At 45.0% G+C, this 25,244-nt stretch overlaps 1 protein-coding gene across 7 annotated transcripts in view; it reads right to left on the minus strand.

Moving 5' to 3' along the window:
- Positions 1-1,947: 1,947 nt before the first annotated feature.
- LOC147008295 (cell surface glycoprotein MUC18-like) overlaps positions 1,948-25,244 on the minus strand; it is a 153,995-nt gene continuing 130,698 nt past the window's right edge. For 4 of the 7 annotated variants that reach the window (XM_085865144.1, XM_085865143.1, XM_085865146.1 and 1 more), the window contains 5 exons: positions 24,382-24,505; positions 16,204-16,245; positions 13,207-13,336; positions 12,107-12,244; positions 1,948-4,262 (listed from right to left, as the gene is read on the minus strand). In XM_085865144.1, the coding sequence (XP_085721270.1) occupies positions 12,142-12,244; positions 13,207-13,336; positions 16,204-16,245; positions 24,382-24,505 (399 nt within the window). In that variant the 3' untranslated portion in view covers positions 1,948-4,262; positions 12,107-12,141. Of the gene's footprint in view, positions 4,263-12,106; positions 12,245-12,404; positions 12,463-13,206; positions 13,337-15,599; positions 15,722-16,203; positions 16,246-24,381; positions 24,506-25,244 lie in introns of those variants that run through there. The other 3 variants (XR_015053460.1, XR_015053459.1, XR_015053462.1) reach the window with 3 other exon arrangements.

The raw sequence follows: 25,244 nt of genomic DNA on the forward strand, positions 1-25,244 counted from the left end.
GAACACGACACGACCCTCAACACAACCACACGGCTCCGTTCGCCAATATGCACCTCCGCTCTCATTGGTCCACGTGACCAGCGCTAGCCACGCCCTCCCCGTCCTGATATCAATCCGCGACGGAGAACGGGAGGGTTCGAGGAGGGAGGGAGGAAGGACAGGACGAAGGAATATCAGTGAGAGGGAAGGAAGATCGAGGAGTTCTCTCACAAGGAACTTCACCCAAGGAGACCATGATGTCCTTCAATCCTCTTAGTTAAAAATAAATAGATAATTCGAGTCTCCTGATCCGGATCATCACCAAAACCGAATAACTTCGTCCTCGTCACACTCCCAACCACTCATGGTTCCACACACGTCCGAGATATGGTACGGACGGACGCACGAGGTTCGGACTCAGTCCAACGGGGACTAATAATAATAAATAATTAGAGTTATCTGTCAACGCAAGAGGAAATCCAGTTCATCAAAGCCGATGTTATGGTTCCCAACCTGTGGTTCTGTGTCCGTGCTCGATATTTATATAATTGTGAGTAAACCGGCTCGCGAGCTCCATGTGCCGGACTCGGGGCGGGAATCGAACTGCGCATGCGCGGTATGACGTCACGCACTCCTAACGAGAAGCTCCGCCCCTCGAGCTCGAGATTCGCGTGACCCAGCGGTGAGTGATTCCTCCATTCCTGATGTCCCGACTTCCCTCATCTTGTTAGATTTGATTACAAATCCGGGACAAACAGTAAAAGGATACAGAGATCATGGTGTGGTTGTTACAGAGATCACGTGGTGTGGTTTTTACAGAGATCACGTGGTGTGGTTATTACAGAGATCACGTGGTGTGGTTGTTGCAGAGATCACGTGGTGTGGTTGTTGCAGAGATCACGTGGTGTGGTTGTTACAAAGATCACGCGGTGTGGTTGTTACAGAGATCACGTGGTGTGGTTGTTGCAGAGATCACGTGGTGTGGTTGTTACAAAGATCACGCAGTGTGGTTGATACAGAGATCACGTGGTGTGGTTATTACAGAGATCACGCGGTGTGGTATATTGTGTGTATAAACCCCGATATAAACCTCCATCGGGAGCACCAGGAGACTTTTCAAGAGGAGCGGGGCGGAGCTGTGAACGCCTACAGGGGCGGAGTGACAGACGCCTCCCGAAGGGTGAAGCGTGGCCCGGGGAGAAGGAGGACGAGCCTAATCGGGGCGGTTGGGCGTGTGTGAGGGAGTTTAAAAAAAGAGTAGGAGAGGTGCGTCGAGTTTGGAGGAGAAAGAGCCTGAGCAAAACGAGGCGTGTGAGAAGATCGTAGAGTCTGAAGAGTTTTGAGAAGGCCGTCCTGCCTGCCTGGCCCCATTCTTCGATCTTCCCATGTACCTTTGTCTCCTCATCGTCCTGCCCATCACCTCGTCATCATCATTCCTCATCTGCTCGTGGCTGCTCCACGACCATCCTCCACTACCACTACAGCTGAGTTCCCCGGTTTTTGCCCTTTCCGTCTGAGATTGAGTCCAGAGTGAGGAGCCTTAGTTGTTTAGATTTTGTTTATTCATATTATATATAATTAATTATTTATCAACTGCATTCCCTTCCTCCCATCCCAAGTCACCGTCATCTCCTCGCGATCACCATTCACTGGTTATTTTTGTTTGAGTTCAGGAATAAACCCATTTGTTTAAAAAGAGCTAAGGTTCTCGTGTCTCTCAGTTCTTGCGCGTACAAATCCACCATTAATTTGGAACATCTCCACAGGAGTTAAGCCGTTCGGAACATCGCGGGATTTTAACCTCCCGCCGCAAGGAGCTCGACATCGGTTGTGCCGTTGACGCTACAATACTCCTCCACTTACCTCTTTCCTCAGCCAACTCTCTCCACTCTCCAACCAGCCCCACCTTATGGATATCCCTCCTCACACAAACAACAGCGTAATTTTCACTTTTATTAAAAGCTGAAAATTTACAACAGCAAGGCAAATGAGCGAAAAGGGAATGACACTTGAATACATCATAATTGTTTCCACATCAAGTGCACGGACCTATTAGCTGAAAAAACAAAAACAAAAAAGAAAACAACTTGCACATCCAAGTTGGCTTTGGTTTAACTCTTGAAATTGCATTTCTCCATCAGTGAAGCATTATTTAGCAGCTTACCGACTTGTTATATCGATGATACCTCAAGTGAGGAAACAATTACATAATATGACACACCTGGCCAAAAACTGCAAATAAGTATTTGTAATGTTTTAACAATAAGAATATTTCCACAGCAACCCAGTGTTAACGAGGAAGGTCCTTAATCATTCTGGAACCTTGTAAGATCTGCCCCCTTAAGGTTACAGGCTACGTAGTCCTTTCATCTTGGTTGGGCCTTATTCCAGTAGATTCAATGATGTTACATTCATAATAACAGTAGGAACATTTAAAAGTTGCATTCTGTACAGAAACGCAGGTTTGTGGCCGACGTGTAGAATTTATTGCAATTTTTACCTTGAAATATCCGTAATATGCCTGATTGAAAAAATATATATATAAAAATATCCTGCAAAGAAATGTGATTCCAAATGTTAATACATTTCCTTCTGTTATTGCTTTTAACAAGAACAACAAACAAATATTTATCCCATTTAATACTGCTGCTGCTCTTCATGGGATAAGTAAAGGAACAGAACCATTTGATTAGAATGACTGATGATGCATTCGTTCACAAATGAATGTCCCTCTTCCTTTTCCACTGCGGCCGTTCCTTTTGCTCTTACTATTCACACACAAAAGATGTATTTTGGAGTTAACCTAAAGAATAAAATTCAATCATTTCCATATTTTGGCACATTTTCATGGTCTTGGTTTTTGTTTTGTTTTTCTTAAATTCTCATTGTTTTTTGCATTGAATATACTGTGTATATATATATATATATATATATATATATATATATATATATATATATCGAGCTGACTTTCTGAAATTGTAGATGGGGGAACATTCTAATTTAATACATTGGGTCCGCGTTATAAGTTTCGGAAAACCAGTCTCGTACGGTGTCTGCATAATGTGGCCATTTATAACAGGTGGCCGGTTTTACTTTTGCTTGTGCCTTTCAACGTTTTATGGTGATGCGACAATTTCCATTAGCGGTTTGCGATCTAATCTAATCTTGCGCATTATAAAATACAGCTCACAGATCTAATTCTACGTTGGACAGCCAAGTCACAGCACTGTCTGTTGTTCGGTGGATCGCCCTAACTCCTTCAAATTTCCGTCGGTAGCACTCGTTCACATGTGAAGAATAGTCTGATCTGGGTGATCACGGTTACGGTTAGGACGTGGTGTGAAATCCTTGCATAGAGAGTCCGGATCCTGAGGTCGAAACTTGGAGGCTCTTCTGTCAGATAGTGGTTTTCCATAATTTGGAATGACGGACACAATGCGACTTCTTTTTAATACCTTTGCACCTGCAGTTCATCGCCATTTCTTCAGCATTTTGAGACCTGTCAGCACAAAGTTTATCATGGCCAGTGTCCAAATGATACAAAAATAAAAAGTGAAGCAAAGCTGATAACTTTTGCTATTACTTTGAGAGAGAGAGAAAAAAAACCAAAAAAACCTCAAAAAAAACTTTAGCATCGTTTCAATAAATTATATAAAACATAAAAATAACTTGAAAACACCTCTATAATGTTTATCTACAATGTGCATCGGCAGATTTACCAAAAACCAGAAGAAAAAAATAGAAAATTAATCAATCTTACGATAACAAAATTCCCGAAGCCCCCAAAGAAATGTATCTCAATTGAGATTTTTTTTTTTTTCTTTCACGACAAAGATAATTTTTATTCCTTAGTTTATGCGTGCGTAAAAAGATTCTCAAGAGTAAAACGAAATCACGTGGGCAGGATAAAACAGGAAACGAAGAAGAGCGATCAGTAACTTTCAGATATCAAGGCAAAACGTATCGAGGCAACATCATACGTGGGTTTTCCTTTTTTTGTTGTTTTCATTCACCTTCTTGTGCATGACTTAAATAAGAAGTGCAAGTGTATGATTAAAATAATGTACAATTAGGATCCAGGGGTTGTTTAGAATTGCATAAGACATGTGTGCTTCTCTCATGGATTTGCACATTCATAGCAAACATGTGACAGCCTGCGCACGATTCCTTTACAAAATGGCTTCTTACATGAAGTCTCTTCTTGCATAATCCATCCACTGCTATAAAACCGACTCTCGTATTTTTTGATTCCAATTCTTAATTTTCGTTGATTTATGTTCTCCCTGAAAAAAGCAAAGAAATTTTAAAGGCCATTAGTGCTCGAGTCCAAGGTAAGGTCATCTTTTGTGTCATTTGTGTTTATGGTAAGACAAACAAGCAGCTCATACTATGTGTTAAGTTCACAAATATTGTATTTCAGACATCAGGAAGCACCCCAAACAAAGTATGCAATTCCTTTCTGACAATGTTTCCAAAATGTTTCATCTTTTGTTCATGGAAGATATGGACCAGAAGGTCACTTGACAGATAACCATTTCAAACAACACACACACACACACACACACACACACACACACACACACACACACACACACACACACACACACACACACACACACACACACACACACACACACACACACACACACACACACCTCAAACCTTGAAGAGGCCATTATAAGGATAATTCCTTTCCACTATAAAGAAACAAATTGCGCTCGTTGGTGTTCTTATTTTATCTTCAGTGAGTTGTTGGCATTCTTGTTTTCTTCTCTGACATGTATCACGTGTGAAATCTGCATCAACCCAAATAGGAGCTTCTTAAAGATTGGTTGTCTTCCACATGGATAAGATGACCCAGTAGGCAAAGTCTTCTCGCTGCAATAATATATTCAAGTAACTCGTCCATCTGGAAACTATCTCCCCACTTGTACACTTCTATAATCCTGTCCATGATTGAGCCTTCACTGATATCTAATATGCTTTGGAGGCACTTGTTGTGAACGGCCTCAATCTTTCTGGAGATATCTTTGTTGTTGATCAATGTCTCAACCCCACCCCTGAATACAGAAATGTGTCGGGCTCCAACAAACATTCTCAAGGCATAGGCAATCCTGTTTTCCACATCCTATGTGATTCAATAATTGCCACGAGGTATCTGAAGTCAGTCACTGCCTTGAAAGCTCCCCACTGATATATATTGGTTGTACGTTCTCTTCATCCTCGCATCATATCACCCCTACTACCAGCACCTTCGTTTTTGGCATGCTTCTCATTAACCCTCACTCTGATGTTCTCAATCTCATCTCATCACATTAAACCTCAATCTGCTCTCATTATACTTTCTATCATGGTTCCCTCTGAAACGGCATCATCAGCAATCAACAATTTGGCCACTGTCATTGTTGCAGGCCTTGTAGCCCTCTTTACTCACTCATCTCGGACAACATCAATGCAGCCAGCACATCTTCCCAGAAAGGCTGGCAGCCTTTCCTCCAGCTCCAAATCACCAGGTTGAAATACAGGTTGAAGGATTTTGGTTTTGGGATGATAGGACAACCTGTACATGACTTCAAATCCTTTTTATGTGTTTCTATCAACCGTGATTTCTGCCTTCATTCCATCATGCAGGGATTGGATAAGTTTCACCATGACAAGAAACATACCACACCTCTTTAGCGCCAGCCTGACAGCCTCATACAGATAGACACATAGAGACATAAGCACACCTCGATGTTATGTAATTCCTGGCATTCTTTCCACTCACTTAAGCAATTAGCTAATAACATCACATTAGATATGTGGTGCTATTGAAAGAAACCCATATCAATGCAATGCATAGAAGCAGAATTACAGCTTCCATTGGCAAAAAAAATCCAAATGGCACAAAATTTCAAAAGTGTTCATATTTGACAGCGCAAATGACACAGTTGTAACAAAAAGCTTCAGTGAATCTGAGAATCCCATTAACTGGGGGTATTTAAGGCTTCCAACTGCATGCCCTGGAAAGCATTTTGTGAACTCAATTGATGCTTTCATTCGAGATGCCGCATTCTAGATAGAGAAAGGTTAGGAAACGAGAGACTTCATAGAACACGTTACCCCATGCAGCGCTGAAGTATATACTTCAATTTGAATAAAATAATGATTTTGAAGATCGTTAAAAGAAATTCCAGAAATTTAGCTCTGTTGAAGCAGTCTTATGCTCCACCTTATTTAATATGTCTAAGTACTGGTAAACTGGAAGAGTTTTGAAAGTGCAAAGAAGGTGATTTGTGTTCTCCAGTATTCAAGTATATCATTCAATTTCAATAAAATAATCATTGTAAAAGTTGTATAAAAAATTACCCCCGGTTGGGGGTGACGGTCATCTCTGAAGCTCTGTAGATGTGGATCTCTGAGCGGCTTAGAATGGCTTCGATGTCGTCTGTCATTTGGTTCAACGTACAGACGAAAGCCCGGGAGTGAAAAGGATAGAAAACCTCAGAAATCAAACCACATTTCTGAGTTATCCGGAGATAGATTTTGAAAATGGTTGATTTGGAACATTTGTGATCAATGTGTCTTTCAAAAGGATAGAAACCGGACCTCAGAAATCAAACTGCATTTCTGAGTCATAAATGGTGGATGATATTTTTACAATGGGTGATTTCACAAGTTTACAGCATCGGTGACCTTGACATTGACCTTCAATCAGGTCTAAAGTCATACCGTCGTGCATCACTCATCGACCCCTTCCAACATATCAAGTTTCATCAAGATGGGGTGAAATTTTTTTGACCGTAACACATCGACGATTTTTCCAACTTTGAAGACACGTGACTCGATAACCAGGACGAATTTTAAAAAACCGGCTCGAACAAATTTAGATGTTTTTCCATATTATCAGAATCCGAAGGAATTTCGAAGATCGGATCACAAACGGCGGAGGAGAAAGATTTTGAAAATGGACGATTTCGCAACTTTGGAGTGTCCTTGACCTTGACCTTGACCTTCAATCGTGTCAAAAGTCATACCCTCGTTGAAAGTCATACCCTCGTCATACCATGGAGGCAATAAAGACAAAAATTGAATAGATTTGAGAAACAAGTTGTTTTCCTGTTCCAGTGTTTTCTTGTTCACTGTAGCTGTGAGTATTACACCATTTCGATGAGATGTGAATCCGGTTGTCCTGTCGACTAGCACTAGCTTGTGAAAGTTAAACAGCATGTGAGGTCTTCTGAAAAGTGTAGGCCATTGTTCTTCCAGTTTCCAAATTCTTGTTTCCTGATGACGAACATTATCGGTTGGTTCCCGGCTATCACAGTTTCTGAGTTCTATCAGAATTTGGCATAAACGGTGTTCCTTTTCCAGTTCCATGACTGGTACCACATGGTCATATACTGGGATACTGTGGTCAAGTACAGAGATGTTAAGCTGTTGGAGAGATTGCCTTTTCACTGGAGTACCAGTGTTCCGATGCCAATAATCCCAAAATCGTATTTACCTGGCATTGGGAGTGCTTAGTGTTTTAGTCTTTTTCATCTGCCTTACAGACCCAGTCGGTCCGCTATCTCAATGGCTCTGGACCTTAACACTTCTTGGAACTCGTCATTGACGATTTTCTTTTAGTATCTTCTTCCTGCATGATGTGCATGATCAAAGCTTGTTGTTCAAAAATATTTCATTTTGCTGCAATGAATACCCATTTCTGACATCCTCCCTTTCCAACACAAATATTCATCTGCCACTGGGGTAAGGTGACGGAAAGTGTTGACCGAAGTCAGAGGAGACACAAAGCTTTCTCTTTCAATGACTTCTTCCACTTGGGCTGAGGAGGGGGTGCACCATTTCTTTCCCAAGATCAAATGGTGTTGATCTCTTTCCAAAGTTAAGCTGTACTCGTTTTGCTGACCTCGAAAGGATGACGGGCTGAGTCGACCCATGTGGTGTTATTTTTGGCTTGGGTGTAGCTTGAACACAGGACTCTAAGATCCTAAGCCAACTGCCTTCACCGTTAAGTCACCACCAGGTTTATCTCTTCCTTAATTATGTGTCATTAATGAATTTGGATAAACTGTACGATAAAATATTTCCTTGTCGAAAATGTCTCATATGATATTCGATGGCAGTGGGTAACCTCTGTTTGCCTGAGCATTCTTTATTTCATCCCCAACAGGCCGTACTTGGTCTGATGCATTTCCAACTCGAATATATCCAAATGGATGTCAATGTTCATGAGACCTGGTCATTTCAAACTCCTCCCCCCAAATCCTCCCTTGAACTCTTGTTGGCTCTTCTGCTCATGTCACATTGAAAGTGTCTGTCTCATTTGTGGTCTTCAGAAGCAATCAAGATACCACCGTTTCTGACAGTTTAGCAAGGCAGATTGGACTGGCTTTCAATCTGCCAAATATAAACTGATCCATTATTTAATTGGCTCTGATCACTCACACTTCCAGAAACTCAACAAGGTAGGAGCCTACCATCCATTATGGTAGATGTTAAGCTCAGCTGTTTCACTGGTGATCATGCAGAAGGATCCCAGGTACGATTCACAAAAGTAGGGCTTTGCACCAGTTAAGTTAAATAGGTGAATTAACAGATTAATTTTTAAAAGCAACAGGCCGAATGCACTTCCTCCATGAATTATCGAGCTATGTTTCTTTGCATAAAGCATTTTCATATTTTACAAATAGCAATGTTCTGAGCACTGACGAGTGGTGTGTGCCAGTGATTACTTTTCTCCAGCCGATCGTTGTATCATGAATGGCTCATCCTTGCTTCCTATCTATCTATAATTCCAGCAGTGTGTGTGTGTGTGTGTGTGTGTGTGTGTGTGTGTGTGTGTGTGTGTGTGTGTGTGTGTGTGTGTGTGTCTGTGACCGCTCTTTCTCGACAACCACTGGTCCGATCTAATTGAAACTTGCCAGCTATATTGCTGGGGACCTGAGGATGTGCCTTTTCAAGGTTTGATATTAATCGGACAAGTGCTTTCCAAGTAATGGCCATTTATTTCCCAAACCAATGACAGGACACGTTGCTGCGTAGGCGTGGCCGATGCGCCATTTTGCTAGCAATCACAGTTCACGTTGCTGCGTAGGCGTGGCCGTTGGGGAAGAGATCCTCAGCCGCGTTCCCCATTACGGGTTACAGCGTACGGACTTCCGGATAGTGATGACACTGTATTCTAATAATTTCTCGATTTCTCATGCGCATTTATAGATAAACACAATGCCCCAATCCAGTCGTCGTTTATGAGAGCGAAGGAACGGCCTTTGTTTGGTGTGTTTGTTTGAAAGTAAAAAAAAATTTTTTTGGTTTTTTGGGTTTGCACGTACGGCTACGCATGTACGGCCACGCGAGAGCGAAGGAACGAGAGCGTGTGGTTGTTTCTGGCACGCGGTTTGAAAGTTTTTTTTAAATATTTTTTTTGCACGTACGGCCACGTACAAGTTATTATGATTCCCGGAGGGAGGCATGAAGTGTTGTCTTGGTGTTTGGTGTCTAATAATTTTTTTTCTTTTTAATTCTGTTGTTCCATTGTTTAATTTTTTACTTGTTCAATTATTTGGTTTTTGAATTTTCAATTTTTTCCCCCCAAATGTTCAATTATTGAAATTTTTATTACAGGGTGAGTCAAACGTCTGCAAACATAGGAAAGTTTGTTACCTTCGCAAACTTCGTTTGACGAAGGTATTGTATTGACCCCTGTGTATTTATTTATTGGTAAATATGTGTGCGGACAACATTGCGCAAAAACTGCTGGACCGATTTGCATGAAATTTTCAGAGATGATGTGCAGTTAGTCAAGGACGCCAGGCGAAGCTTTTGGGAGCAATCAGATTAAAGGTCAAGGTCACGGTCACGAAAAGGTCAGAATCGTTTTTTCGTCATAACGTGGTCAATTTTTATCCGAACGAGATAAAACCAACACCAAAATGTTCATTACTCAATTCTACATTCTAGGCTATGCCACATGAAAGTGTGGCGTAATTACCCTAGGTAGCGGTTGGGGGTCAAAGGTCAAGGGGGTTACCACAAAGCATTTTTCATTGGGCAGCGTCGTGGACAACATTACACAAAAACCACTTAGCAGATTGTCATGAAATTTTGTGGACTTGTTTGACATCATGAGAAGACAAATCGATTAGATTTTGGGAGCGATCGGATCAAAGGTCAAGGTCAAGGTCAAAATCGTTTTTTTGCGATTAAAGTGTCAATTTTGTTCCGATTTACATCAAATTAAGTCCAAAATGTTCAGTATTCAAATCCCGATCCACTGATCTAGTGTATGGTATAGTGTTTGCAACCCTAGTTAGTCTGTGGAAGTCAAAGGTCAAGGGGGTCACCAAAATGGAGTTTTTGATTGGGAAGCGTTGTAGACAACATTACACAAAAACCACTTCGCAGATTGTCATGAAATTTTGTGGATGTGTTTGACATCACGAGAGGACAAATCGATTAGATTTTGGGAGCGATCGGATCAAAGGTTAAGGTCAAGGTCACAAAAAGGTCAAAATCGTTTTTTCGCGATTAAATTGTCAATTTGTTTTGATTTACAGCAAATTAACTCCAAAATGTTCAAAATTAAATTCCCCATCCTCTAATATGACACATGGTATAATGCTTTTGTCACCCAAGGCAGCGGTTGGGGGTCAAAGGTGAAGGGGGTCACACAAATTCACATTTATATCGGAAAGCGTTGTGGACAACTTAACGCAAAAAAAAACAAAACGCAGAGAGGCTTTAATTGTTTTGGATTTGTTTGGCATCATGAAAGGATAAATCCATTAGATTTTGGGAGCGATCGGATCAAAGGTCAAGGTCACAAAAAGGTCAACATCGTTTTTTCATGATGAAAACGGTTAATATGTTTCCGATTTACATAAAATTAACTCCAAATTGTTCAGTGTTCAATTCCCCATCTTCTGAAATGACACAAGGTAGAGTACTATTGTCACCCTAGGTAGCGGTTGTGGGTCAAAGGTCATGGGGGTCACGAAATGCATATTTGTATTGAGATGCGTTGTGGACAACTTAATACAAAGGTAATAACTTGAATATATCTCTGTCTCTAAACTGTGTGTCTGTTGATGCAACAAGGGCCATAAGGGCCCTACCAAACTTAGTTACAAAGTAAAATACAACAAAGTTTCATTAAGGAGACTTGGTATAGTTTGATATGCACATAGCTTCGCTCATGGTTTAGTAAAAGGAGTTTTACTTTCTTGTTTAATTAGACGCCAATTAAAATGACGTTTTTGTCCTTGCTCGGATTTGAAAACATGATCTACTTGATCCAGGTCGTGTCTGCGTGGTCAGTGACATTCGACCGAATCCGACCCTACATGCTACAGAGTTCGGCACTCGGGACAACGAATCACCTAAAATTGTCATCATCATAATAGTTCTCATAACAAAATCCTTTCACAAAATCCGGACCATGGACTTTAAATTTGCGAAATTCCCGAGCAGATTTAGTGGAATTTTAGTTCCTCATTTCACTCTCATGACATGTTCTAACTTGTGGCTGCGGCGAAGGTATGCGCTCTACGGGTGCCCGTTCTAGTTTTGTTTGTTTTTTTCCTATCCTTGCTATGTTTCTGGACTTTTGACTCGTCCTGTATTTATGTTATCAATTTTTTTTAATTTTCAATTTTCAATTTCCAATTATTTAATTGTTTTTTAAATGATTATGATTCCTGGAGAGAGGCATTACGTGCGTTTAGTCTTGGAGTCCATGGTGTCCCGCTTTTGGGGGAAAAAGACAAAAACATTTGTTTTCATTATGAGGCAGAATTTCAAGTGCTACCAATTGGCTAACATTAAGACCTGGCTATACCAGGAAACATCAGCGCTCTCCGATCACAGCCCTCCAGTTCAGTCATTTTTTTTTTATCCAATCGAATTATTTTCTATTCCACTGCAATCATTTCCGAGGCAAAGATAGCATTCCTTTCCTGTAGTAATTCTGTGCAGAATACTGAAATCGGACCTGTTATCAACTATAATATACGAGAGTACTTCACTCATACTATAGTTCTAACTGGAGCATTTTTGCCTGGGTGACTTTGAGTTATTGTGTAGTTTGAGTGAGAAAATGGTGCAGTTTCATTTGTCATGAATAAGAATGCAACCAACTCACCTTCCACTGCAAAGTCACTGCCACAGGTAAATTCTTCACACTTGTGGAGTGTCTTTCAGAGGAACCCTCTTCTCTTCGGGCAGGCGGGTATGGCCTGAATTGACTCCCTGAGAAGATGGAGTCTTTGAGGGCTCATCACTGAAAAAAAATTAAGCAAGTAAGGAAGTCCACTCTCGACTCTTTCATCTCAAATAGGATACACGGTGCAATTCATCTTCTTTAAATGGTCATGACATGTGCCTGAGGAATAACTGTTTGCCTCAGCAACATACACACCTTAACTTTCCTTGTATTTTACCTTCAAGCTCTTGGAAACTTCACTTATTTTCATAATTTTATCTACTTTTTCAAAATCGCTGCAAAAGAATAACCCGATGTCATCAATAAATTTGTTTCACTCATTCTTCACAAGAACAACACATATACATTCTTGAAAATTAAATAAGGGATAAAGAAGGAAAAGCAAAAAGATTAAAGTTATTTGACGACAATCTTGAAAAAGGACATGCATTGATAGAATAAAAATAACATTCTGACGACTTAGATTGTCGTTCTCTCTCTCTCTCTCTCTCTCTCTCTCTCTCTCTCTCTCTCTCTCTCTCTCTCTCTCTCTCTCTCTCTCTCTCTCTCTCTCTCTCTCTCTCTCTCTCTCTCTCTCTCTCTCTCTCTCTGTCTCTCTCTCTGTCTCTCTCTCTCTGTCTCTCTCTCTCTCTCTCTCTCTCTCTCTCTCTCTCTCTCTCTCTCTCTCTCTCTCTCTCTCTCTCTCTCTCTCTTTCTCTCTCTCTCTGTCTCTCTCTCTCTGTCTCTCTCTCTCTCTCTCTCTCTCTCTCTCTCTCTCTCTCTCTCTCTGTCTCTCTCTGTCTCTCTCTGTCTCTCTGTCTCTGTCTCTGTCTCTGTCTCTCTCTCTCTCTCTCTCTCTCTCTCTCTCTCTCTCTCTCTCTCTCTCTCTCTCTCTCTCTCTCTCGGCTTAGAGAAGCTGCAGAAGAGATATGGTTCAGCAGCTACTGGTGTTGGTTCACATTCATATGCACTTGAACTTTTAAATCGGTTGCATTTTACAAGTACCTGTAAATGTGCACACCATGACACCATAAACTTACCGATCACTATCACAAATTCGCTTCTTTTTGCAGAGCCTATAAGTCAGGCCGATAAGGAACAAGAGGATGCCGATAGCAACGATGCAAATGAGGATTATATTTTCAACTGAAGTCTCTTCTATGGATGGAACTGCAAAGAAAGTGTCGGTGTATCTGATACATGAAAATGGTACATTATGTAACAGTGTACACATACATATATATATTTTTCATACAGCGGCCTGTAAAAGTATTCACCCCCTACCAAGAATGCCACATTTAGATGAATTACAAATTATGTAGAAACAATTTTTCCAAATTAACTTTTTTATTCATCACTGAAGAGATCAAAGTCAACACTGTTATCGTTGAAGGAGGTTACATGTCAGGAATACCTACAAAAAACATGTACAAATCAAAATTCACTGGTTGTAAAATTATTCAGCCCCTTCGGTCAGTACCGACCTCTCACGAGCCTTTGTGGGTAGGTCTCCACCAGCTTCACACAGTGAGATGGTGAAATCTTTACCCATTCTTCACGTGAAAATTGCTTTAGTTCTGCCATGTTTGATGGGGATCGTCGATGGACTGCAATATTCAAGTCTCACCATAAATGTTCAATTGGGCTCAAGTCAAGACTTTAACTGGGCCACTCAAAAACGTTTATTTTATTCTGATTCAGACACTCCAGTTTGGCTTTAGCTTTGTGCTTCGGATCATTGTCTGGCTGAAATGTGAATCTCCTATCCAGTTTCAGGTTCCTGGCTGGCTCAAACAGGTTTTCAGCAAGGATTCTCCTGTATTTTGCACCGTCCATTATCCCTTCAATCCTGACAAGCTTTCCAGTCCCTGCTGATAAAAAACCAGCTCCATAAACATAATGCTGCCACCACCATACTTGACAGGGATGGTGTTGACTGGGTGATGTGCAGTGTTGAATTCAGACCAAAAAGTTCAATTTTTGTCTCATCTGACCACAAAACGATTATCCACATGCCTGCAGTATCATGAAGATGTGTTTTCACAAACTCCATACGAGGATTTCGATGCATCTTTTTCAGAAATGGCTTCGTTGTTGCCACCTGTCCATAGAGACCAGCTTTGTGAAGGGAACAGGATATTGTTGATTGATGAACACTGGCCCCCATCTCAGACAGAGAGCCTTGCAGATCTTTCAAAGTCATTGTTAGATTTACAGTGACATCCCGAACCAGTTTCCTGCTTGCCCGACTGCTGAGTTTTTAATGGGCGACCTGATCTGGGAAGAGTCTGGGTGGTATGATACGCCTTCCACTTCTTAATGATGGATTTCACTGTACTCAAAGGGATAATGAGTGACTGAAATCTTCTTATAATCCTCTCCTGAACAGTGCTTCTCCACCACTTTATGTCTGACTTCTTTGGAAAGCTCCTTGGTCTTCATGTTTGCCTTGTTGGTTGTTGACCAAGTGAGTTTCACCTTAAAACTTCTTTGATAAGTGGGGAGCTAATTTTTACGTTAAACCACTGATTACATACAGGTGAAACCTGATACACTTATTTTGGAACCTTTCAAACAAATATTTTGCTCCTGAAGTGATTTCGGGTTAATTAGAGAAAATATTTGAATACTTATGCAACTGAGAAGCATCTGGTTTTCTCTGTTAATCTAACACATTCACATTTTATCTGCATTTTCTTAGCTTTATCACTTTGGAGTAGTTTGTGAGGACTGTATATTAACTTTGATTTGAAAGCATCATGAAATAAGCTCAGGTGGCATCAAAATGTGAAAAAAAATTGGAGGGGGTTGAATACTTTTGCAGGCCACTGTAGATAACCGTATCACCTCCGAAATAGGATGGCGTCTGAAGGGCTACTCAGGTCTTTTACAGATTGAGATGAAATGGTCACCAGTAAATGAATGCACAGCCACCGACTGATTTCACCTTCATTATGAGCTCATTTGGATGGCATACTGCACATGTGTTTACTTGTGGCCAAGCTAAGTTCCATGAAATAAAAATTAACCCCCTAACTTGATGAGGCAGCCAGGCGCAGATCAATTCCCATAATAGCAAATGCTGCACGATCTGTTAGCAACAAGCGGCGTGTCCCACGCAAACGCATTGTCTCTGCCCTGTTGAGCACCAACTAGGAGGTGGAGGTGCAGTCAGGCAAGATAAATTAGAGATAATAATTTGGACATCAGGGGCCATCCAAAAATTACGTCGCGCATTTTTTGCCCAAATCTGACACTGCCACCCCCATAACGCTCCGTAACGCTTCAACAGACACCCCCTGAAATATTATGTAACAGCCGGTGAAAATACAACCCCACCCCCTATTTCATACCTCAATTCCATGATGTTATTTATCTCGTTTTTTCAGTTATTACAAACTATATTTGAAAAAGTAAAGGCGGTACAGTGTACCGTCAATAAGAACAGGCAGCAGTCGGAATCCCTGTCAAGACCTCATCCGACTAATCGCTTGGAGTGATGTAATCGTTTCTTAACATGTTCAATTGCTTTCATTTGCAACTGAGATTAAGTTTCTGTGGAAAGAGCAATGATGGAATTTAAATAAAGCTATTTGGTTTTATTATTAACATTGAAATACTTGCATCTTTAAATAATGGGTGCCTGGAACAAAGTTGTCATTGAATGATATAGCGTTATGTAATACACCCCCCACACCCCCCCCCCATGCATCACGTAATTTTTGAATGTCCTCTTATTATACTACTTGTAAGTTGTGCATGTTTCTTGTATTCCAATTAGTGATTGTAACTTTGTTCAAGCCTGAGCCAATATTCAACTTTCAGGTAGTTTTGACTTTATGCTGTAACCATAATTGCAAGAGTACATTGACACATTGAAAGGCCTGAACTCCATCCAAAGTACGAGTCAACTGCTCCTGCAAAAAAGTTGGTTGTTCTTTATCAATTCAAAATTTGTCATGGGCATGTGGTTTTCGTTACTCTGTGGCTTATTTTGTGTGGCGTTATAAAATTACAGGTGGAGCTGTATTAGGTACCTGGTCCGTCTGGAGAAGCTTGTTCTCCCATTCTTGTCTTTGCTAAGAAAGCAGAGCACAGTATAAGATAACATCACAGATAATGCCTCAAGTTCCACGTAAAGAACAAAAATACCTTCTTTCAAGTCCCTTTTGTTACAAACATTGGCAAGTTTGGGATTCCATCCGATACATATGATGGGCGGTCACAAAATTCAACAAACAGGGTTAGAGCTGAAAGGAAAATGCCAAAACAAAGGGCTCCGTGGGTGGAATCAACAAAACGTTGATCGAAATGTATTATCCGCCGTGGGAAGCCAGGAGCACATGGTGTTTTGGACTTCAACCTCTTGCCAAACCTGAGCCATTCATTGAGATTAACATTTGAAAATGACACAAGATAAAATTTGTGGAAGCCAACCAATGCACAAGTTTATCATCTTGATAAAGAAAAAGAACAAGAAAACAAACAAACGGAGTAAAAACTGAGTACTCCCTTCGGCGTCGGGCGATGAAATTTGGGAAGGAGCGGCGTACAAAAACTAGAAGTGCACACGGTAGAGCACAGCATACCTCCACCAGGCTGATTAGTTTACGTTTGATATTCCACTGAAAGGCCAAATCTAGATTCGGACCTGAATTAAAATTTAATCGACTTGTTCTTGTCACCTAACCAACTCATCCACCAAATTTTGTCTGAATCCGTCCACAACTTTTTGAGATATTTTGTTCACAAACTAACAGACAGACAGGGGTGAAACCATAACCTCCATCCACCTTTAGTGGCGGAGATAATGAAGTTGAAAACAAAAGAAAGAAACAATAGTTATTCCCAAACCCAAGCCTTTACACGTATTATTGAAAGACGTGTTTCAAGTGAATGGCTTGGTGGTGGAACATGGTGCTGGCCTTGTTGTTTTGCCCTCACTTGTTTGGCTTCAATTTGCACCTGCCCACCAGCAGTTAGTTCTTCATCATGGAAACATTCCATCCTTGTCATGAGCACCCTTACACACTTTCAAGAGTAGATCCCATGGTGCCTTCACGAAGAGCAGCCGAGCAATTGCTCATCTGCATCCAGTATTTTATAGGTTTGAGGATAAATCCAATATGGCTGCCAAACCATGTGTCCAATCAAGTTGAAATTTAAAACATGTATTCCCCATCTCGACTATATCATAAATGTGAAGTTTCACATCGATTGATTAAGCAGTTCCAGACAAAAATATTATTTAATATTTTTCTTCAATCCAATATGGCTGCCAAACCATGTGACCTATCAATTATTCCCGAACACACTTGTACAACCATGGCTTGGCTGCCAAACCATGTGACCAATGACATCATATGTGTGAACCTTTTCTTCCTCATGGACAGGCAGTCATACGTGTAAAGTTTCGCCTCAATCTGTTCAGCCACTTCAGAGAAGATTTTTGAAGGTTCTTTTCCCGCTGCAGGTTGTTGAAAAAAAACCAATATCACAGCCGAATCACATGACCGATGACGTCATCAAATTTTTTTTTTCTGTGGACCATTTTATCCCAAGATGACCCTCAATTTTTTTATACTAATCAGATGTAGCGTTCCACATATGCAATTATGGCGTCATAACGAAGGCACCGATGACGTCATCAAAAAATCACACTTATTCCCCATGAGGAGTACTTGCCATGTGCCAAGTTTCTATTTTTTTTCCTTGGTGCGGTTTCATAGATGCAGAGGTCCAAAGTTTTTCCAATATGGCTACCACACCACGTGACCTATGATGTCATAATAATTATCATTAAAACATTCTGCAAGAGTAGTTGCACCAATGGTGAAAATTTTGTCTTAAAAACACGGTTGCAGAGAAAAACACGAAAGTTCTGTGCAGACAAACAAACAGAGACAGACAGACAAACAAAACAAGCAAACGGACCCAAATGGAATAACCTCTCCTTTGGCGAGGGGAACTGGCACTCAATGATTCCGACAATGATAGCCAACATGTAATGGCTGTATGACTCCACCGTAGTCCTATTGTTGCGGGCCGGGTATCGGCGACGAGCACGACCGCCAGATGGAGCTGCAGAGTCAACTCCACCGAACACCCGGAATCTAGATCGTACCTTTCGGAAAACTCCGATGAGTACGGGTCCCTTACCGGACCGTGAATCGTCAATAACTACACCACATGGTACAGGGCTATTTGCCAATCTTCAAAATACCGAGAAATCCACGTGGCGAGTTACCGAGTATTCACACCCTTGACGACCCTCGTACGAGTCGAGCCGTTAGCATGCCCGACCCGTGCGCAACCCGAGCGTACGGTTGCCGAAGTTCCGTCGGGCCAATCGTACATTTACTGCGGTAACAGCCTTTATAATTCACTAACACGCATCACGCTAAGCCAATGGCAGAAACACAGCAACAAACTGCTACATTTAACACATGGGTTTATTTATAATGGGGCAGGGGGCACGCAAGAAGGCAAAGTTAACCGAATATAGAGATGCAATGTACAAGGCGCGAGCACTTAACAATCTCTACTTACAGACGGGCCCACAAATACACACACACACACACACACACACACACACACACACACACACACACACACACACACACACACACACACACACACACACACACACACGAAACGGTGGCCACAGCCTTTATTGAGGCCTCCAGCTCGGAGGGAAACGCGAGCTGAAGATCACAGCCTGCACTCGGACCTGTCCACCTCGTGTGGTTTGGGCGAGCCGATTCGAACCAGGCACCAGCGAGAGGCGAGCAGAATCCAGACACCAGCGAGAGGCGAGCAGAATCCAGACACCAGCGAAAGGCGAGCAGAATTCAGACACCAGCGAGAGGCGAGCAGAATACATACACCAGCGAGCCGCGATCAGAATCCAGACACCAGCGAGAGGCGAGCAGAATCCAGACACCAGCGAGAGGCGAGCAGAATCCAGAAACCAGCGAGCCGCGAGCAGAATCCAGACACCAGCGAGAGGCGAGCAGAATCCAGACACCAGCGAGAGGCGAGCAGAATCCAGAAACCAGTGAGCCGCAAGCAGAATCCAGACACCAGCGAGAGGCGAGCAGAATCCAGACACCAGCGAGACGCGAGCAGAATCCAGACACCAGCGAGAGGCGAGCAGAATCCAGAAACCAGCGAGCCGCAAGCAGAATCCATACACCAGCGAGCCGCGAGCAGAATCCAGACACCAGCGAGAGGCGAGCAAAATCCAGACACCAGCGAGCCGCGATCAGAATCCAGACACCAGCGAGCCGCCATAAGAATCCAGACACCAACGAGCCGCGAGCAGAATCCATACACCAGCGAGCCGAGGGCAGAATCCAGAAACCAGCGAGAGGCGAGCAGAATCCAGACACCAGCGAGCCGCGATCAGAATCCAGACACCAGCGAGCCGCCATAAGAATCCAGACACCAGCGAGCCGCGAGCAGAATCCAGACACCAGCGAGCCGCCATAAGAATCCAGACACCAACGAGCCGCGAGCAGAATCCATACACCAGCGAGCCGAGGGCAGAATCCAGAAACCAGCGAGAGGCGAGCAGAATCCAGACACCAGCGAGCCGCGATCAGAATCCAGACACCAGCGAGCCGCCATAAGAATCCAGACACCAGCGAGCCGCGAGCAGAATCCAGACACCAGCGAGCCGCCATAAGAATCCAGACACCAGCGTGCCGCCATAAGAATCCAGACACCAGCGAGCCGCGAAGAGAATCCAGACACCAGCAAGCCGCCATAAGAATCCAGACACCAGCGAGCCGCGATCAGAATCCAGACACCAGCGAGCCGCGATCAGAATCCAGACACCAGCGAGCCGCAATCAGAATCCAGACACCAGCGAGAGGCGAGCAGAATCCAGACACCAGCGAGAGGCGAGCAGAATCCAGACACCAGCGAGCCGCGATCAGAATCCAGACACCAGCGAGCCGTGATCAGAATCCAGACACCAGCGAGCCACGATCAGAATCCAGACACCAGCGAGCCGCGAGTAGAATCCAGAAACCAGCGAGCCGCGATCAGAATCCAGACACCAGCGAGAGGCGAGCAGAATCCAGAAACCGGCGAGCTGCGAGCAGAATCCAGACACCAGCGAGAGGCGAGCAGAATCCAGATACCAGCGAGAGGCGAGCAGAATCCAGATACCAGCGAGAGGCGAGCAGAATCCAGAAAGCAGCGAGCCGCGAGCAGAATCCAGACACCAGCGAGAGGCGAGCAGAATCCAGAAACCAGCGAGCCGCGAGCAGAATCCAGACACCAGCGAGAGGCGAGCAGAATCCAGACACCAGCGAGAGGCGAGCAGAATCCAGAAACCAGTGAGCCGCAAGCAGAATCCAGACACCAGCGAGAGGCGAGCAGAATCCAGACACCAGCGAGACGCGAGCAGAATCCAGACACCAGCGAGAGGCGAGCAGAATCCAGAAACCAGCGAGCCGCAAGCAGAATCCATACACCAGCGAGCCGCGAGCAGAATCCAGACACCAGCGAGAGGCGAGCAGAATCCAGACACCAGCGAGCCGCGATCAGAATCCAGACACCAGCGAGCCGCCATAAGAATCCAGACACCAGCGAGCCGCGAGCAGAATCCAGACACCAGCGAGCCGCCATAAGAATCCAGACACCAACGAGCCGCGAGCAGAATCCACACACCAGCGAGCCGAGGGCAGAATCCAGAAACCAGCGAGAGGCGAGCAGAATCCAGACACCAGCGAGCCGCAATCAGAATCCAGACACCAGCGAGCCGCCATAAGAATCCAGACACCAGCGAGCCGCGAGCAGAATCCAGACACCAGCGAGCCGCCATAAGAATCCAGACACCAGCGAGCCGCGAAGAGAATCCAGACACCAGCAAGCCGCCATAAGAATCCAGACACCAGCGAGCCGCGATCAGAATCCAGACACCAGCGAGCCGCGATCAGAATCCAGACACCAGCGAGCCGCAATCAGAATCCAGACACCAGCGAGAGGCGAGCAGAATCCAGACACCAGCGAGAGGCGAGCAGAATCCAGACACCAGCGAGCCGCGATCAGAATCCAGACACCAGCGAGCCGTGATCAGAATCCAGACACCAGCGAGCCACGATCAGAATCCAGACACCAGCGAGCCGCGAGTAGAATCCAGAAACCAGCGAGCCGCGATCAGAATCCAGACACCAGCGAGAGGCGAGCAGAATCCAGAAACCGGCGAGCTGCGAGCAGAATCCAGACACCAGCGAGAGGCGAGCAGAATCCAGATACCAGCGAGAGGCGAGCAGAATCCAGATACCAGCGAGAGGCGAGCAGAATCCAGAAAGCAGCGAGCCGCGAGCAGAATCCAGACACCAGCGAGAGGCGAGCAGAATCCAGAAACCAGCGAGAGGCGAGCAGAATCCAGACACCAGCGAGAGGCGAGCAGAATCCAGAAACCAGCGAGAGGCGAGCAGAATCCAGACACCAGCGAGAGGCGAGCAGAATCCAGAAACCAGCGAGCCGCGAGCAGAATCCAGAAACCAGCGAGCCGCGAGCAGAATCCAGACACCAGCGAGAGGCGAGCAGAATCCAGAAACCAGCGAGAGGCGAGCAGAATCCAGACACCAGCGAGAGGCGAGCAGAATCCAGACACCAGCGAGAGGCGAGCAGAATCCAGACACCAGCGAGAGGCGAGCAGAATCCAGAAACCAGCGAGCCGCGATCAGAATCCAGACACCAGCGAGAGGCGAGCAGAATCCAGACACCAGCGAGAGGCGAGCAGAATCCAGAAACCAGCGAGAGGCGAGCAGAATCCAGACACCAGCGAGCCGCGAGCAGAATCCAGACACCAGCGAGAGGCGAGCAGAATCCAGACACCAGCGAGCCGCGATCAGAATCCAGACACCAGCGAGCCGCCATAAGAATCCAGACACCAGCGAGCCGCGAGCAGAATCCAGACACCAGCGAGCCGCCATAAGAATCCAGACACCAACGAGCCGCGAGCAGAATCCATACACCAGCGAGCCGAGGGCAGAATCCAGAAACCAGCGAGAGGCGAGCAGAATCCAGACACCAGCGAGCCGCGATCAGAATCCAGACACCAGCGAGCCGCCATAAGAATCCAGACACCAGCGAGCCGCGAGCAGAATCCAGACACCAGCGAGCCGCCATAAGAATCCAGACACCAGCGAGCCGCGAAGAGAATCCAGACACCAGCAAGCCGCCATAAGAATCCAGACACCAGCGAGCCGCGATCAGAATCCAGACACCAGCGAGCCGCGATCAGAATCCAGACACCAGCGAGCCGCAATCAGAATCCAGACACCAGCGAGAGGCGAGCAGAATCCAGACACCAGCGAGAGGCGAGCAGAATCCAGACACCAGCGAGCCGCGATCAGAATCCAGACACCAGCGAGCCGTGATCAGAATCCAGACACCAGCGAGCCACGATCAGAATCCAGACACCAGCGAGCCGCGAGTAGAATCCAGAAACCAGCGAGCCGCGATCAGAATCCAGACACCAGCGAGAGGCGAGCAGAATCCAGAAACCGGCGAGCTGCGAGCAGAATCCAGACACCAGCGAGAGGCGAGCAGAATCCAGATACCAGCGAGAGGCGAGCAGAATCCAGATACCAGCGAGAGGCGAGCAGAATCCAGAAAGCAGCGAGCCGCGAGCAGAATCCAGACACCAGCGAGAGGCGAGCAGAATCCAGAAACCAGCGAGAGGCGAGCAGAATCCAGACACCAGCGAGAGGCGAGCAGAATCCAGAAACCAGCGAGAGGCGAGCAGGATCCAGACACCAGCGAGAGGCGAGCAGAATCCAGAAACCAGCGAGAGGGGAGCAGAATCCAGAAACCAGCGAGCCGCGAGTAGAATCCAGAAACCAGCGAGAGGCGAGCAGAATCCAGAAACCAGCGAGAGGCGAGCAGAATCCAGACACCAGCGAGAGGCGAGCAGAATCCAGACACCGGCGAGAGGCGAGCAGAATCTAGACACCGGCGAGAGGCGAGCAGAATCCAGACACCAGCGAGCCGTGATCAGAATCCAGACACCAGCGAGAGGCGAGCAAAATCCAGACACCAGCGAGAGGCGAGCAGAATCCAGAAACCAGCGAGAGGCGAGCAGAATCCAGACACCGAGAGGCGAGCAGAATCCAGACACCGGCGAGAGGCGAGCAGAATCCAGACACCAGCGAGAGGCGAGCAGAATCCAGACACCAGCGAGAGGCGAGCAGAATCCAGAAACCAGCGAGAGGCGAGCAGAATCCAGAAACCAGCGAGCCGCGAGTAGAATCCAGAAACCAGCGAGCCGCGAGCAGAATCCAGACACCAGTGAGAGGCGAGCAGAATCCAGGCATCAGCGAGCCGCCATCAGAATCCAGAAACCAGCAAGCCGCGATCAGCCTCCAGAGCTGCGCTCTGCGCTCGTGCCGACAACCAAACCTCTCCTCTGTATCCCAAACTGTCGAGAAGGCAGAGGGTTTCTTTGCCACTTCTCCAAGTCTTTGAGTTGAACGTCAAAGCGAGGGCTGATAACTCCACGCTTGTTCAACCTTCCCCGTCAGATTGACCACAACCTTGCCTGCTCGATGGTCATCAACTATCTCAAACATTCGCAAGTTCCCCGACAGAGCGACAGCGCGCACCCCGTGCGGTTCTTTTGGAGGAAAAATCTCTCAAGCTCAAGCTCTCGTGGTCCGATCGCGCCGCACCCTTATTCACCCTGTCTTGGGGGGCGCCTCCACCATCCCCGCTCTCCCTCACTGGACGGTTTTGGCATGCAGAATTGCTCATCGCCCTGTCATTGGCCAAAACGCGCGGCAAGTCCGTCGATTGGCCCAGGGGCATGGTGACGTCACGCAGACCGCTTTTCTCACCGCAGCGGGGTCTGATTGGCTGAGCGGTGGCCACCCCACCCGGAGCATGTTGATTGGTCGAGGGCCGCCGCGAGGCTCCTCCTTGAACTCCACCCACGTACGTGCCGACACACGCAGACAATGGCGTCGGTGTGAGGAAGCGAGGTGAAGGCATGTTGTTGTAGTTGATGGGGATTTAAAAATAAAAGATAACCCTGACTATCAAAGTAACTCACAGCACAAGTACATTTATTCACCCATTAAACGAGGGACGGGGACCCTAACTAAAAACACATATTACCGATATAACTGTTCTATAGGACTTGTATGTTGAGTTGTCATGGCTTCCAGATTCGCAACACTATATACTGCCAAACCTACCGGAGCTATCCTGGCTTGACTGCCCAAACTTGTTTGAAGCAGTGCAGGTCACATGAGGTGGAGCATCCTTTTGGGGCAATGCAAGCGAACTGAGAACCTCAAAGTCTGATTTCTTTTCCTCTTTCTGATTAAAAAAAGACATGAAACGCAAGTTAGTGTTTTTGTGTTAACTCTTTGAAATCATTAAAATTGTACCTTTTGAAAGGTTGCTAGTTTTTAGTTCAGAAGATGAAGTCTCGCCCATTACATACTGTATGTCTTATAAAAGTACCAGTCTTGTATTATTTACAACAAGAAAGAAAATACTGACGTTAAGACTGAAGATGAAGTAATGAAAAATGAAAAAAAGACACCTTGTGGAAGCTTAGAGACAAACATTATCCGACAGTCGAAGCTGCCTCATTTCAATATGGTGAAAGCAAGAAATTCCAAAAAACTTGACCTATTTCTTTGTAAGTATAGTCACTTGATGGAAACTTGGCCAATGGAAAAGCTGATTATTATCGACACTACTTGCACTACTACTTCTTTAAAGGCTCCATTGATGAAAAACTCGTTTCACTTATGAAGGCTCGTGTGGATCTGCATCAGTGGCCAGGGAGAACAATGAATGAAACCAACAGGCTGTTGATTGAGCCTTGTGGTATGGTAACCGCCATGGGAAGCAAGAAGTTGACGTTTCAGAGCAAACATGGTAAAGGATGAAAAAAGGGTTTTTGCTGCGATGAAACACTCATGGCCGAAATGTTAGTTTCCACTCAATTACCACAGCGGTTTCTGTACCACAATCAACGATCTGTTGATTTCACCCTTTGTTATCCCGTCCCCTGCACAGCGGGAGGTGAGGCTTTGCATTGGTGCGT

Source organism: Eptatretus burgeri, chromosome 20, assembly GCF_056783735.1.
Source record: "Eptatretus burgeri isolate ZD-2024b chromosome 20, Ebu_testis_v1, whole genome shotgun sequence".
Taxonomy (NCBI): Eukaryota; Metazoa; Chordata; class Myxini; order Myxiniformes; family Myxinidae; genus Eptatretus; species Eptatretus burgeri.